Source organism: Hesperophylax consimilis, chromosome 17 (assembly GCF_061612785.1).
Source record: "Hesperophylax consimilis isolate HC1 chromosome 17, BYU_Hcon_1.0, whole genome shotgun sequence".
Lineage (NCBI taxonomy): Eukaryota > Metazoa > Arthropoda > Insecta > Trichoptera > Limnephilidae > Hesperophylax > Hesperophylax consimilis.
The window spans coordinates 21,802,279-21,818,412 of record NC_142852.1 but is presented as its reverse complement, the minus strand read 5'-3'; the positions used below and the strand labels follow the sequence as shown (position 1 = coordinate 21,818,412).

At 38.0% G+C, this 16,134-nt stretch overlaps 1 protein-coding gene across 2 annotated transcripts in view; it reads left to right on the top strand.

Annotated features, from left to right (window-relative positions):
- The window catches only part of rept (RuvB-like helicase 2 rept), a 31,626-nt gene that overhangs the window by 13,459 nt on the left and 2,033 nt on the right, over positions 1-16,134 (top strand). For both annotated transcript variants that reach the window (XM_089642090.1, XM_089642089.1), the window contains exons 6-11: positions 461-557; positions 2,014-2,145; positions 4,120-4,365; positions 9,678-9,765; positions 12,761-12,899; positions 15,461-15,566. In XM_089642090.1, coding sequence (XP_089498216.1) covers positions 461-557; positions 2,014-2,145; positions 4,120-4,365; positions 9,678-9,765; positions 12,761-12,899; positions 15,461-15,566 — 808 coding nt within the window. The remainder of the gene's footprint in view (positions 1-460; positions 558-2,013; positions 2,146-4,119; positions 4,366-9,677; positions 9,766-12,760; positions 12,900-15,460; positions 15,567-16,134) is intronic.

Sequence of the window (16,134 nt, the reverse complement as noted above, 5' to 3'; positions counted from 1 at the left end):
TTGAAAAGCAGAAATAAACCCACAGTATAGAATATACTCATGATATATATTACTATAATCAAATAAATTTGTAATGGTCTACGACCACAGGCATTCAAATAATAGACTTGACATTTCGACGAGCTGGATGCAAACTACTTGACTATATTTTTGGCACTAGAAGGGTTCGAGATATACGTCATATGTTCGGTCATACGCTGACTGCCGAAGAGCGCACATTGAAATAACACGACCCTTCATAGAAAAGTAAAGACAATGTGAATGGCGACAACCTCGTCGGGAGACTGGCATCGCTGCCAAGTTTACAAAATGTGTGTCTGTGTAGTAACTTCTGCGCAGATGAATGATTATAGTCGCCAAGATGCTTGAATCGTTATTTGGTTGATGACAGCGCATGATTTGAAGCATTATTTCTTTTGGGTGTATATATATATAATCTGATGCTTTGCCTGCCCTACAGATCCAAGCGGGAGACGTGATTACCATAGATAAGGCAACTGGAAAGATTACGCGGCTCGGACGAAGTTTCACACGGGCTAGAGACTACGACGCAACCGGTGAGTCTAAATCAATCATTCATTATTTTTTATGCATAGCACAAAGGATAACAAATTATTATAAGCAATAATCAGTCGCCTGAAATATCTATGCAAATTGAAAATATCGCCGACGGGAATTGAACCCGCACCTTCTGATGTCTGGTCAGGTGCTCTGAAACCACTGAGCTACGTCGGCTTATTCCCAACCCGCCAAATAATTCAATATGTACTAGTTACTTCAATCAACAATTACTGCTGCTATAATACACAGAGCTCAGTGCTATAATATGGTTATAACCCATCGGGACTTGAACCCGTGTTAATTGGCTAGCTCAGTGAAAGGGTAAGCAGATGAGAACTCGGATACAATCAGGGGTGAGGAACTCCTTTATCCATCAGTTCGTCCGTCGGTCAGGAGTTTGGAATAGGCCATCACAATAATAACACATGAGTAAAAGGCACAAGGTATATTAATCATCTTCTAAAGAAAACACAGGGTTGATTTGGATCTCTACTCCCTTCTCTCTCTGTAACGACCGGATGAAACGAGGATTTCACATGTATTAATGATTTGAACACAAGAAAGAGGTGTAACGGAAGCTTACAGGTTTCCAGGTTCTGATGATGGGTAGCGGCATGGCGTGTCGAGTCGTAGATGTACTGCGTCTCCGGGGTACGCAACGGTCAATCGTTATTGCGTCACACTTGGAATTTACCAGAAGCAAGGCTCCGACGGTGAAGCTGGAGTGGAGATGTCGGCACATGTTTGTGACTTGGGTGTGTGATATTAATTATAAACTAGAACAAGATCACGTCTGTTTCTAATAATGCATAATTTGCGCGGCAATCAATGCGAGCGTTGCTGAATTTGTTCCGCGAGCGGCCACGCTGTTGAGGGGACTGGGGTCAAAATTAGACTGACGGCTCGGCGGGCAGCGATGGGTCTCGAGCCGTGGACTCTGTGGGTGGTCCGTCACGTATGCTGCGACCGTTTGCATGGGGAAAGTGGGGTTAAAGTGAGCATCCTTTTTATGTAGGGTGACTTGTATTACGTAACACTGCTTATTATATTAGGGCACCTGACCAGACATCAGAAGGTGCAGGTTAAAAGACAGGATCTTTTGTCTTTCCAGTACAGGTGTCTTAAACTACTCGACCATTGCGACCTAATTATTAAACTTCATATTTTTCGATCTCATATTTCAAATTCAGAATTAACAATGTCACCTTGTAACTAATTATTCCCATATTTTAAATTCAGAATTAACAATGTCACCTTGTAACTAATTATTCCTATATTTTAAATTCAGAATTAACAATGTCACCTACTAACTAATTAATCCCATATTTTAAATTCAGAATTAACAATGTCACCTTGTAACTAATTATTCCTATATTTTTGACAGCTACCCTTTTACAAGAGATCTTGGATACTAATATTCGGTGACTGATTGAAACTGTTTGACATTTCCAGGTGCTTCGTGTCGCTTTGTGCACTGCCCCGAGGGTGAGCTCCAGAAGAGGAAGGAAGTGGTGCACACGGTCACCCTTCACGAGGTGGACGTCATCAACTCGCGAACGCACGGCTTCCTCGCTCTCTTCTCCGGTAACTATACCTTTCTTTCTTCAGCGCTCCACAATGGTGTAGAAATGGCAGCGAAAGATGAGGGTGGACTGAGTGCTGCACAAATACACCCTGTGTGCTAAAACCATGCATGACCATGTTACAAATCGCTCATGTAATGTCGGCATTTCTCATGTTTTGAAATAACGGGGAATTACCAAATATTTGTCAAAAATCCAACAACTGCAATAGGGGTGGCGCAAGCGCACAAACAAAACATTAAACACAACAAGACAAAGAAAAATAAAAAGATTACGCTCCAGTTTAAAACTAAATAACTTAACATTCTTAGTATATATTGCGTAAAAATAATACTATTGTGTACGTGGAATTACAGTAATAGTGCAATAAAGGAGTTTCAAGTTATTCCTAAATAATAATTGAAAAATCTAACATCAGTCTACCACGCTATAGTACAATCAAATCTCCAATACGCTGTAATCAGCTGGGGAGCTGCATACAAAACAAATCTACTCCCTGTTGAAATTGTACAACGTCTGATTATAAAAATAATATTGAAAAAATCAAGAGTTTATCCAACTCACTATTTTTGAAAATTTTAAAGTATTAAAATTTAATTATCTTGTCCAAAAAAAACATAATAACTCAAATAATAAAAGAAAAACCAAATCACAACTTTTTAACTGAAAGTCGTACTTGTCAAAAACATATATTTCCAACACAAAAATGTAACACCACTTTTGCTCAACATCATTACATATATCTACGGAAAAAATACTTCAACAGCCTACCAGAAAATATCAGAATAATAAAAAACGATTATCACTTACTAAAAGCAATTAAAGAGAAGTTCTGTGTAAAAATACTAAAATGATGAAACTATCTTAATTATAAATTAAAATTTTTGTTCATTTACATATATTATTTAATATTAAAATTTCCTTAAATCATAATTATAAACATTAAATTTTCTTCATCCTGATGCTCACCACTCTTCTAAACACAAGTGCCAGCTTCTATAGAAGAGAAACATAAAAATAAATAAATAAAAAGTAGTGAAAACTAAGAAACCACTTTTAACCACTCAGAACATTAGAATGTAAATATGATAATAGCGGTCAAGACATTAGAACGTCTTTTCGCGCGAGATTTTACAAAAATCGATTTATTTCCATCACTAGTATACGGATTGCCATGATTTAAAAAACAGAGTATCGATAATGAATAACGCTACGCGTCTGTATTCAAGAATATCTATGGAACGTAGAGTTGCATTATCTAAGCCGATTGGATCTGTCATCTTGTTCGTTCATAATTTATTGCGTTTCTAAATAATTTATTAAAAATATTTTAGTTTGGACGGTTAATATTTTGAGATGACTAATAGTTTTTAATTATATTTCTTCAATATATAAAGTGTTATTTCTTTATGATACTCAGAAAAAAGTACATTTTTCAAGGCTTTGAAATAATTGTAAGCGATTTTTACATATTTTTGACGTTGTCATAAAATGTATATTTAGAAACGCAAATATTTACGTATAACAACACAATGAGATGGTGAATTTCATAATCTTTCCAAAACATTTTTTAGAATGAGGCTACGTTTCCCAAAACGTGAGTTATGAAGCTTTTAGCAAAATTCGTAAATAACACAAAAATTATCACGTTTTGACAGTTCTCAAAGGAACACATAGTAGATAAAAGTCTTTGTCTGAGAGGTTAATGGATTATCTTAATTAACATACATGATTCTCTGTAAATTGATTAATTATTTAACAAAGAAAAAATAAAAAATACTATTATATATGTGGAATTACAGTAAATTACAATAAAGGAGTTTCAAGTTATTCCAAATCCAGGAATCGAACCCAGGATCTTACCGGGACAGGCGTCTTAATCCACTCGACATAATCAATAGTTCCTTTGTTCCGCTGGTGACATTTCCGTTAATATTTCCATCCTAGTAACAATGTGTTTGTGTGCGTATTCCAGGTGACACGGGAGAGATAAAGTCGGAGGTTCGCGAACAGATCAACGGCAAGGTGGCCGAGTGGCGCGAGGAGGGCAAGGCGGAGATCATACCCGGAGTGCTGTTCATAGACGAGGCGCACATGCTGGACATGGAGTGCTTCTCCTTTCTCAACCGCGCCCTGGAGACCGACATGGCTCCCGTCGTCATGATGGCCACCAATCGGGGCATAACCAAGATTCGCGGCACCAATTATAAGAGCCCCCACGGTAAGTCTACGCAAACACACTTTTTATTAATAGTCAATTACAATTGGGCCGAAATAACTACGGTTTTGTTCAGATCCATTCAAATTATTTGCCGTATATAAAAAATCATTTTAAAATCTCAACCACAGATGATAGTACAAGGCCTATGGTGACGGCCGGTAGCACGCTCTCAATACAAGTCGACCATTACTTTATTGAAGCTTGACATATTTGTCATTATTATGGTGATAAAGTTTTATTTTGTAATATGTCGTAACACGTCTGGAATTTTAAATTTTATGTAAATTTTTGTTAAAACGAAAAAATGTTGATTTATAAAAAAATTACTTTAGTTTTTCTTTTACTTTTATTGCACTCAAAACATATTGATAAATTGAACAAAAAACGTGAAACGTGTTATCTCTTAATTGAAATACCTTATCTTTTATATACAGGGTGTCCGGAGGGTAAAGTGCGCTAACTTCGGGGGGTGATTCTACATGATTTTAGAAGTAGAAAAGACAAAAACAATGTTTTAAGTAGTTTATAGGTAAAAAAGTTGAACTGTTTGAATGGGAAAAAAAGCTCTAATTTCGAAAAAAGTTATTTACCTTTTTTACTTCTACCATCATGTAGAATCACCTCCCGAAGTTATCGCACTTTACCCCCGGACATCCTGTATAAAAATTCAACCTGCGTATGTTTGTGCTCAGAAAACTCTAAAAGTAGTCGGCCGATTTCGATGAACATTTCAAAGTTTGTTCTTATTAGTGCTAACAGTGTTTAGAGAGTGGTTTTTGAATGGTAGAAGAATTCGGGGACGCCCGAGAAATACTTAACGCAATATCTCTGCGACGGAATGAGACACGGAGTCGATGTAATGTAGTTTTTTAACAGTAACATTGTGATATACAGTAGTGAATGGTGGAATAAGTCGGAGACGCCCGCATATTAGCAATAGCGAATATATTAATTAGACTTTCAATGTGCTGTTATGAAACCATTTTAAATCATAACAAGATAGTGCTGCCCTCACGCCATCGGCGTCTTGCGGCCACTATCGGAATTAACCATGCACGCGAGCCCGCGGGCATTGCAGTTGATTTCCCTTCTTTGCGTACCAGCATTTCTAGCGACAACACGTGCAACGCGCTTGCCTTTTGCGTTACGCGGAAGCTAAATTAATTTTAAAAAGTGTCGATACTTAAGTCTAGTTTCGCGCCTCAAAGTCTCTATGTTTCAACAAGGATTGAAGGGTGAATTCCTGGCTGGATTCTACAGCGAATCTGACTAAAGATCTAAATAAGTTGGGTCAGGTTTCGATGTGCCGCTGCGCGTAGCCCAGAATGGCACTCGTTTCAAACGGCCGAAATTCACGTAAGCTGGACCATTTAATTCCACTTAAGGGGACGGTATCAAATCTCGACTTCAGTACAGTTAGGTATTATTGCTACTTGTAAATGAATCGGTCGGCCACTAGAACACCTGCGTCTTTTGAGTAGATAGGGGGATGATTGACACGGTTTTGATAAAATACGAAATAAAAATACACGTGCTTTATAAAATTTATATTTATTTACTAAATAATGGATACAACTTGACAGAATAAAAATCATACTAGCAAAATAATGGATATACAGTCACATCTTTTACGCCCTGGACCTTTTTTGACGTCTCAGTTTTTTACTCAAAGTCACATAGAATCTAATCGTGTTTTGACTTGGAAAAGATTTTTGGTTCATAAATTTGATTGTATGGTTTGTGTAATGACAATAACTGTTTTTTTTTAATATAATATTACCAGAAAGCAATGGGTGTGAAAAAAGGGAAAACGTAAAATTAAGTTACGACAAATATTTTTTGATTATATATTTAGTGCGATAGAAATGGAAAAAAGTTTATTTGTAAATCATGAATGTAATTTGAAAATTTATTTCAATATTTTTTTCGTACTCGGGAAAGAATATATTTTACAATTTTAACTTAGATATACAAAAAAGTAGAATGAAGTACATAAACTAAGAAAAAAACACAGTCTAAGATAGATATAAAGAAGTTGATAAAAATTGATATAAAATTATCTAAATGTGTTGGTTAAAAATACTTTTTTCATGTTTTTAGCATAATATCCTCGAAAAGTGCCAAAACTTTGGCTTTCTTTGTGGTTAAGGCTATTAAAAAAGTTTTTTGTACATTGTATAAAATACACTATAATTCTTACTATGCATGTTACCGGTAATATATTATTTTATATTTATTTTCTCTCTCTCTCATATATATATTTATATATATTTTTTTTTAATAATTTATTTATAATACTACTACCCGGAATTAGCCATCAACGAAATTCAGTGCATTTATCAATGGATCTGATAGACATTGTTCCCAATCTTAGCGACAGTTTGAAAGGAATCGGTAGAATCGTTGAAAGCACCTTCACACTAGTCTCGCAAAGTCCATCTCCAAACTCCGTAATCCAGATTTTGCACCAAATCGGCAGAAAACTCAAGAAATTCAAGCTGGATGCTGAAGTTATGACGTTAGATCCGAGTTCAATGCACATCCAAACTCCTTAATCCCGATTTTGAACCAAATCAGTAGAAAACTCAAGAAATTCAAAATGGATGCCAACATTATGTTTTTTGACGTTAGATCCGAGTTCAATGCACATCCAAACTCCCTAATCCCGATTTTGAACTAAATCGGCAGAGAACTGCAGAAATCCAAGATGGATGCTGAAATTATGCATTTTGACATTAGATCCGAGTTCAATGCACATTTAAACTCCCTAATCCCGATTTTGAACTAAATCGGTAGGGAACTGAAGAAATCCAAGATGGATGCTGAAATTATGCATTTTGACATTAGATCCGAGTTCAGTGCACATCCAAACTCCCTAATCCCGATTTTGAACTAAATCGGTAGAGAACTGGAGAAATTGATTGATGCCGAAATAATGCATTTTGAAATTAGATCCGAGTTCAAGCCACCACCTACTCCGTTTTACCGACTTCGATAGAAGTCGGTAAAAATTTGTAGAAAACGTGTCCATCGGAATGATGTATTTTGACAAACCTTATTCTTCTTTTCCTCCAGTGGAGCGGTCTCTTTCGGCGCTGTACGCGCGAGTCCCTTTATTATTTCCCATTTATGTGCCCCTTTATTATTTACGTATTGGTACCTGAAAAAGGTAAAAAAAAGTTGAGACCGTAAAACAAGTTTCAAATTATATATTACAAAATAAATAATATTTAATTTCCACTTACCCCTTGGCTATAGCACCAATCTCCTCTGGATTCCTATTAGAAATTTGAAAGTTGGCCGAGGACTGGAGAATAAACAAAACAAGCGTGCTCTCACTTCCGAATTCACCTCGAGACTGACAGTGACTAGCGGTGTTCGGTCAAGCCATGGACAATGATTTCATCCATAGGATTTTGTATGACGGAAAATAATTGAAATATTCGGGAAGTTTAATTGAATCACAACAAAAATCCATATATCTTAAAGTGTTTTTTATTTATTTAAAATGACCTGTATCGTATTTACTTTGAGATGACCGATGGATTTTAAAAAAAAATCTCTCTGATAGGAGCTATTCTGCTTCCAGCGAAGACATTTTTGAAGTTTTACGTAAAGTTGCAATGTGTATTTCATATAGAATAAAAAAGTTTACGATAAAAAAAGTTCATTCACTGGTAACATAAGACATTTTTCTAACTACTTCTATAGAATTTTAATATAAATTATTAGTGGTATTCCTTTTACTAGGTAAATACAAAGTGATGTTTAGCGCTATTTATGATACTTCCCCCTTAATGTGCTATGAAAACGATTCAGTGCCGTGTTCCGTTTATAAATTCACTAGAAGAGAGAGAGATTAGGTAGAGAATCTGTGTACCAGTGGTGTAAACCATGTGCCCGTACGTATAAGTTTGAAATACTCTGTGTAGTTCTCCTTTGTGTTGATGTACGAAGTCCTACCATAATATACACTTGTTAAATATCGCTCTGTTGTCATTAACAATCCCCGTCCTGCCCTGAATGAAGGCAGCTGTTCCCTGGCCCGAGACAAGTCAATATCGTGCCTTAGAGCTAACCTTGAATTGACTTAGATTTGGCTGACACTCAAACCTGCTTCCTGTCTTATTTTGCCCGGCCATTGTTTATTTATTTATTAATTAATTTTCGGGAAATCGACAGTTTACATTTATTTAAGTTTGTACATAAGTACAGGGTTTTCCAATAAGAGGTGTTATTTTGAATAGCCCGCTATTTCGGTAGATGTTACTTTTGAAGCTGTCATTTTTTGACATTTGACAAGTAGAAACTACGCCATTAATAAAAAATGGAACGATACACACTACGACAATGCATTGAAATTATTAAAATTCACTTGAGTGAATCAAATGCAAATCATCTTGAGTGATGAGGCCCATTTCCACCTCGGTGGCTTCGTCAACAAGCAAAATTGTCGCACATGGGGCTCGGAAAACCCAAGAGTCATTGTTGAAAAGCCTCTCTATCTTCAACGTGTAACTGTTTGGTGCGGTTTATGGTCTGGCGGAGTCATTGGACCTTACTTTTTCGAAAATGAGGCTGGAGCAACAGTTACGGTGAATGGATTGCGCTATCGAGAGATGATTAATGATTTTTTTATGGCCGGAATTGGATGGTATTGATCTGGACAACGTTTACTTTCAACAAGATGGCGCTACGTGCCACACAAGCAACGAAACCATTGATCTTTTACGATTGAATATCAAAATAACACCTCTTATTGGAAAACCCTGTATTATATAGCCAAAATAAAACAAATTATGAATTTCCTCCTTGTGACTTAACCTTTACTGATACAGCATAATAAGAAATAAGTAAAGTAAATTTGTAAGAAAGGAATATGAATTGAAAAATTTACACAAAACAAGATTACATAAATATACAACGAAAAATTTAAAAAACAATACATTTATAGTCATGGAGAGAGGTTGTAGATATAATTCAAATCGTAATAGTAGTAAATTACATTATTCACAAACCATCAAAAAAATATTCTTTTATGAACCTCTCGTATTTGGTAAGTTTGCAACTGAAAATATCCACCTTGGATAATACAATATTGTAATTATTGCATAGTCTGTTCATTGTGTAGCAGGAGCACTCTGTTTTATAACTAATATAGCACCAGCGTCCCATGAGGCCATATATTTTAAATAGCAGTGCACAAGCCCACTACAGTCCAATGAAATGTTTAACAGACTATATTTTCGAATTCACTTTTTTTACATACTTTGTTTTCCGCTTGGTTAATAAATTTGTAATGTTTTTTCCAGGTATACCCATCGATTTGCTGGACAGAATGATCATAGTTCCCACCTCTCCCTACAGTCAAGCAGAACTCAAGGAAATACTCAACATAAGGTGAGTCTTCTGTTGATATGCTCGGTGTAACTCCAAGTGTCCAGTTCAGGCGCGGCGACTCCATCCAAGCCAGTCAAGCTGGCCTCTCAGATGGGCGTACTGTACAGGGACGCGGATACTGCAGATAGCACACAACCGCTGACCCTGTACACATAGCGAGTACGCCCCATTGTTGAATTTGACGGTCAGTCATGTACTTGATATCGTTTGATAACAAACAGTTTGTAATCTTTTTTTTTTTAATTTTTTTTTATGTGACACTTCACAAGAGTGTCCCTGCCTGTGCAGTGTACAGACAGGGGAACTATGTCACCACCCGGTTGGGCGGCGTTGTGAGGCGGAATAAGGTTGGGGCTGTAGGAAGGGATTTGTTAATGCCGGCCTTGAAGAGGCTCGGATTATAGGAGGGAGGAAAAACAGATGCCGGTAGCTCGTTCCACATACGAGCCGACTTACACGAAAACGAGTTGTAAAAACGGCCCGTTCTCATGAAGCCAACGTCAACCGTGAACGGGTGTTCAGCTCGTGTCCGTCGAGTTTCGCGCACGTGCACCGGTGCATCAGGAATCAATGCTGCTAGCTCATTGGAGCAGGCTCCATTGAAATACCTGTAGAATAGACACAGCATGCCTACATTGCGTCTATGCATCAGAGAAGGCAATCGGTCTGTTAACAACGGATTGTCAATCAGACGCATCGCTCTCCTTTGCACAGATTCAAGCAGGTTTATTAAGTATTTTGGGGCACCAGCCCAAAGGTGGCTCCCAAATTCAATAGTTGGGCGGACTTGAGACTTGTACAGGGTCAGCAGCTGGTCACTGTTGAAGAATCTCCTAGCCCTTTACAAGACCTGATTTACTCGGGCTTATATGGATCCCCGATACTTGAGCTGGTCTGATATAGTAACTCCAAGCATTTCAATGGAGTCTTTATTGGGGAGAGTGAAAATCTTTGGAGCAAAGACGTTATGTTATAAAACTGTCCTTGTTCTACTGATATTTTAATGGAAGACGATCCGAGGTACTAGCGTTGTTGATCTTTTAACACGGCTGCATTTGTCTCGTGAGAACTGGTCGTTTCTACAAATCTTTCTTGAGTTCAATAGGTCTGCTGTGGATTGATTTGCCGCCCTCTTGTGTTTCCTCCCTCCTACAATCTAGGTCTCTCCATCTTCAGAAAGACCTTTCACAAAGAATCCCCAAAGTTGACAAAGACCCTAATTACAAGGTTTTACAGTTTTGCGTGCATAAAACATTATGGGGCACTATTCTCTTACCTGTTATAGCGCTGTCCATTTAATGTGTACTGTGTGCAAAGGGTTGTGATAATGTAAATAATGTAGTTGTATAATTACGTTAATATTTATTGAAAGTACGGTACACTATTAGTTACAACACAAATTTTATCAGGAGGGTTTTTATGAAGAGCTAAGAACTGTCAACTGCCAAGGCGGGCGTAGGAAACAGGAATGGTTACCGTCGGCTAGAAGTGCCGAGAGCGCCGTTTTCGGGTGGCGATCCATAAAAATATGTCTCCACTATTAAAAATATAAATTAACACATTGTCGTCGGGACACGGCCTTTGCCGTTTTTCGCGGACTGTCGGTCAACTGCGGGACACGGCAAATGCCGTTTTTCTCAACTGTCGGTTTTTGACGGGAAACGTCACTATACGGGTTTGTTATCAGCGTGAAATGCTATGATTCATAAGTGGAAAGGGCTCTTCAATTAGGCGAGGCAATTGCAAAAGACTCTTTTTTGACAAGAAGCAATTAAACTTATGAGTCATTGAGTGTTCGCCTTCGACCTTAGACGACACTGTTCAATTTACGCGATCAGATTTCACACATCAAGCGATTGTAACATTGCGGGCATGGTAAATTTATATTATTATTTACTATATAACTATATGATATGAATAAACATGTTATCTTTTACTTGGAATTTTCAAATATTGAATATTGAATTAATATCAGGTTTTTATATTCAGCTTTGAAATGTGGTGAAATTATGATGTAATCAAAGCAATTATAATTTATTTTTGATGATTAAATATCATATATGATTTCTTTGAAAATTTCAATTGAAAATATTATTTGGTTTAGAAATTGTGTCAATTTTAGGAAAGCGATATATTTATGCGCTAATCGCGAAAAACACCCGCGCTAGAGTCTATTGTTTGAAGCGCCTGACTACAATGTGTTAATATAAAAATTATCATTTAAAGTTATTTGCCAGTTCTTACCTCCACAACATAATATTGGAAACAATTGCTTATCATTTTTAACCCCGCCCGAGTGCAAACATCTTTAGAAAAATATATCTTATTTTAATTTTAATGTGCGACATCTATTGACTTTTCTGCAAGTCTAGGATGAAAAATAAGATATGTTTACGTAAAGACGCTGTCTAGTTCGGGTTGAATCTTGCGATCATACGTAAAGATAACAGCCAATAAAAATGCGCGCTGAGAAAAATGAAGGCATTGTCGGTAGTTCTTATTCGAAGTATGATACAGTTAAATATGACCGAAGGAGATAGGGTCGCATTAGCTCAGTTGGTAGAGCAGTGCCCCGGCAAGTCAAGGGTCCTGGGTTCGAGTCCTAAATGTGCATAATTTATTATACATGACTAAATTGCCTCAGTAATAATCTTTTGTATTTGTTTATTGATCAATTGAGATGTCCACTGACTCAATTAGATTTTGGGCAACTAGGAATCGTATGGTAGTTGGTCCCAGAATTTCTGCACTAAAATAAGTCTCGACTTCTAGTGTTACGTAGTGGAATCTGATCTGAAAGCTTATTATTGCAAGCAATTCTGGACTCTCATATAGAATTTCATATATAGAAATATCAGTGACAAAGTTGTAATTCAACAAAATTGTTGGAAAGCCCATTTTAAATTTTATAAAACGTAAGATTTTTTTTTAGTATTCTTTCGACTTTGCGTGAGATTCCTACGCCCGTGCTTGATTATTTGTTTGCTGTACGCAGGTGCGAAGAGGAAGACTGCCAGATGTCGTCTGACGCGCTGACCGTGTTGACGCGCATCGCCACGGAGACGTCCCTGCGCTACGCCATACAGCTCATCACCACTGCGTCTCTGGTGGCGCGCAGGCGAAAGGCCACAGAGGTATGTCTAATACACAGCTCACCCATCAATGGTATCTTCATACTTTGTATGGTAGAACCCTGTTAATTCGAAACCCACAAGACATGAAAATCTTGATTTTAAATTATCGAATTCTCACGTAATTCGAGATTTTAAGAAAAATATGAAATTTGAATTCCGCAGCTGCTCTTTCAAATTCCAAGTAAATTCATAATATAATAACTCATTTACGTGTAAATTGAATTTTTGCATCGGTCCCCATCGCGACTGAGCCTTCAAATTCAGATATCAAGTTTCACGGCCGATTACCGTTGCGGCTGGCCGGTCAGACTGTAGCAGGATAATATATAAAGGTAACAAGCACGTTGTGCGCCATTATAATGATTCTAATTAATAGTGAAATTAGTTTGTAACCATTGTAAAATTTAAATGGCTATAACCACGCAGGGTCGCCATTGTAAAAATCTGAAAGGGAACCAACATGGGGTTGTTACGTTTGCAATAATAAAAGAATTAAGAATTTCAACAAAGCATTTATTATAACAACGTAAAGTGCAAGAGCAAGAGACCTCTAAATATCAAAATAAAATGTTACATCCCAAGGCGTTAGCGTCAAAACGAAGTTCTGGGAGCTCGGATATTATTTAAAATTGGTAGCAAATGAATTAGGCGTGACAAAGTGTGAAACATAATATTCTGACCTCTTTAACTAGAAGTGGGCGTCAAACAACACATTACGTGTTATTAAATTTAGATTGGAGCAAAACGATGACCAGCGAAAACGTTTAACAAAACTACTGCGTCATTTCTTGCCGATAAAATATCATCTTTAATGTCGGTAGAATGTCGTCTGGAGTGCTCGCTCGTGTCCTTCCCCGAGTCGCGTGGTTCCCAGAAGGCTGCCCGAATGGTACTGAACTCCCGTCGTGTCGTCAGTCTCCAGCTCTCTTCGCGAAGGCGCCAGTGTGTATACGTCACATAATAATAGTGAAAACGTAGCAGGCAACATTGAACTGCTACAATATTTGCGAAATAATAATACAAATTGAGAATTCAACTCATATATGGTCTCGCAGAAATTTTTGTGTCTTCCTTAATGTTGTAGTTCGAAATCTGAACTCAACGGAGTTAGAGAGAGATAGCACCACGCTTTATATTCAAATCTCAAAGATCACTGTAGAAATGTATTATAAATTTGTACATCGCCCTTGAGGTGATTTTGCACAAAAACGGCGCTATACAAGTCATCCAAATATTATTATTATTATTATTTATTAACTTTTAGCCAGTGAGACTATGACATCCCTAATTGGGGTATGTTGTGTATGGGGAGGGGAAGGAGATGGGGGAGAGGAAGGTGGGAAAGTACCTGGCTAGATTTGGTCTCCAAATGTGGCCAAAGCCATTTCCAGCAACTTTTCAATTCTTAATGGTGGTCTTACAGCAGGGCGATACTGAGAGTATCTTTAACTGTGAAGGGTGCCGCAAATATAGTGAGTAATTTGTGAAATAACACAAAATTAATTTTAATTGCACACGCCCGGATTTGAATCAGTGACCTCCAGTTTTCTAATCGAGAGCCTTTCGAGAGTCGGAAGTAAGAAAAATTAACCTTAATTATGGCCAACAGCCATGACCACAATATGGTATCGGAACGTCTCTTCAGTGATCTAATCGCATTATGAACATATAACCGACCTTGACTTAGGTGCAGTCGGTGTAGTGCTGGTCAAGCGCGGGTCAGTGAGTCGACGCCGCTGCTGGTGACCGGACTCGTTGACGTATCAGGTACTGGTGAAGAGCGCGGGTCTTCCAGGAGCTCCAGTACTGACAGGGAAGCCGAAAGGTGAGGTGGACCTGGTCGGCGGTTGTGATGGAGATGCATAGACCGGCGAGGATGCCGCGTGGATGTAGCGCTGGTCAGATGTGCTGGAACCAGGGCGTTGTGTGATTCGATGTAGTGCTGGCCGGGAACGATGGGGCCAGGGCACTGTGATCCCGTTGGAGTCCATAGTTGAACCGTGCAGAGCCGGGTGTATGTATCGACTAATGACTGACTGGCCTATTTATATAGCCCGGCCGATGGCATCAGTAGCTGCGCGAGACCACTGGTAAACTACGGGTCACTCGATTCAGCGAGATTCGTATGGTAGTTTCGATGGCACTGGAATTGTTCCTAGGCAATAGGCTAGAACCTTCTAGGGAATGCGCGTAATGTGCTAGACCAACTCGCAACGTATTGTCGTCGGTAGTTCTAGACGTCGGTAGCCCGTAGACAGGTAGGTACGTATTGTTTACCTTTAGTGAGACATTCTAGATGATTTTGTCGATCGCTACAAAACCAAAGGTACCGACCGCAATTTGTAAACAAACTTATGAGACTTTATGAATTTTTTATATGAGGTGAGGTGACAGTAACGTTTGTAATAGTACATTTGTCGAATGAAATAAGTATGTTTACAGCGTCCATCATCGGGGCAGATGTGATTATTCATTTTACTTTTTTCGTGCTCAAAACTCACTTGTTAACATAACATTGTTTTGTAGTAAAGTATATAATTTGTTGTATTTTAATGTTTTAGGTTGCCATGGAAGACGTGAAGAAAGTTTACTCCCTGTTTCTGGACGAGCATCGATCTTCCCAATTCCTCAAGGAGTATCAGGATGAATTCATGTTCAACGATATGGGTGAGTTCCTCTCTAGATGATGCTAGAGAACCTCTCATGATCATATCCAATACCACATGTCCAATCAATCAAGATTCCCCCGTCTGAACAAACGGATTGGAATCTTTGGAGCACAGGCGTCAGGTGGGAATGCTGTCCTTGTTCTACCGGTATTTCAATGGAAGATGCTGCGAGGAGCTAGCGTCATTGATCCCTTGTGATCACCGATGCATAGTCGGGGAGGACGCCAAACGCGCTCCCGACATTTGTCACATGAGAACGGGACGTTTCTACGACTTGTTCGTGAAAGAACTTGAAATTATTTTATACCTAGTATGTATTTGATTCACTTGATCATGCCATGTTTTCCTAGACCATTCATTTTCACATCATAAATCTCCTTTCTTCAATAATCCAGTCTAAGGTGGGTTGTTTTGGAGAATTTGAACAATAAATCAAATTTCAATGTTAATTTTCGGGTTCTCTGAAAGTCCTATTCAAGTTCTGTTAGTATATCATTATAGGCTAGTTGCTTTACAGAACTAAAATAATAACAGAACTGTTCTTCAAATTCTCCGAAACACCCGTC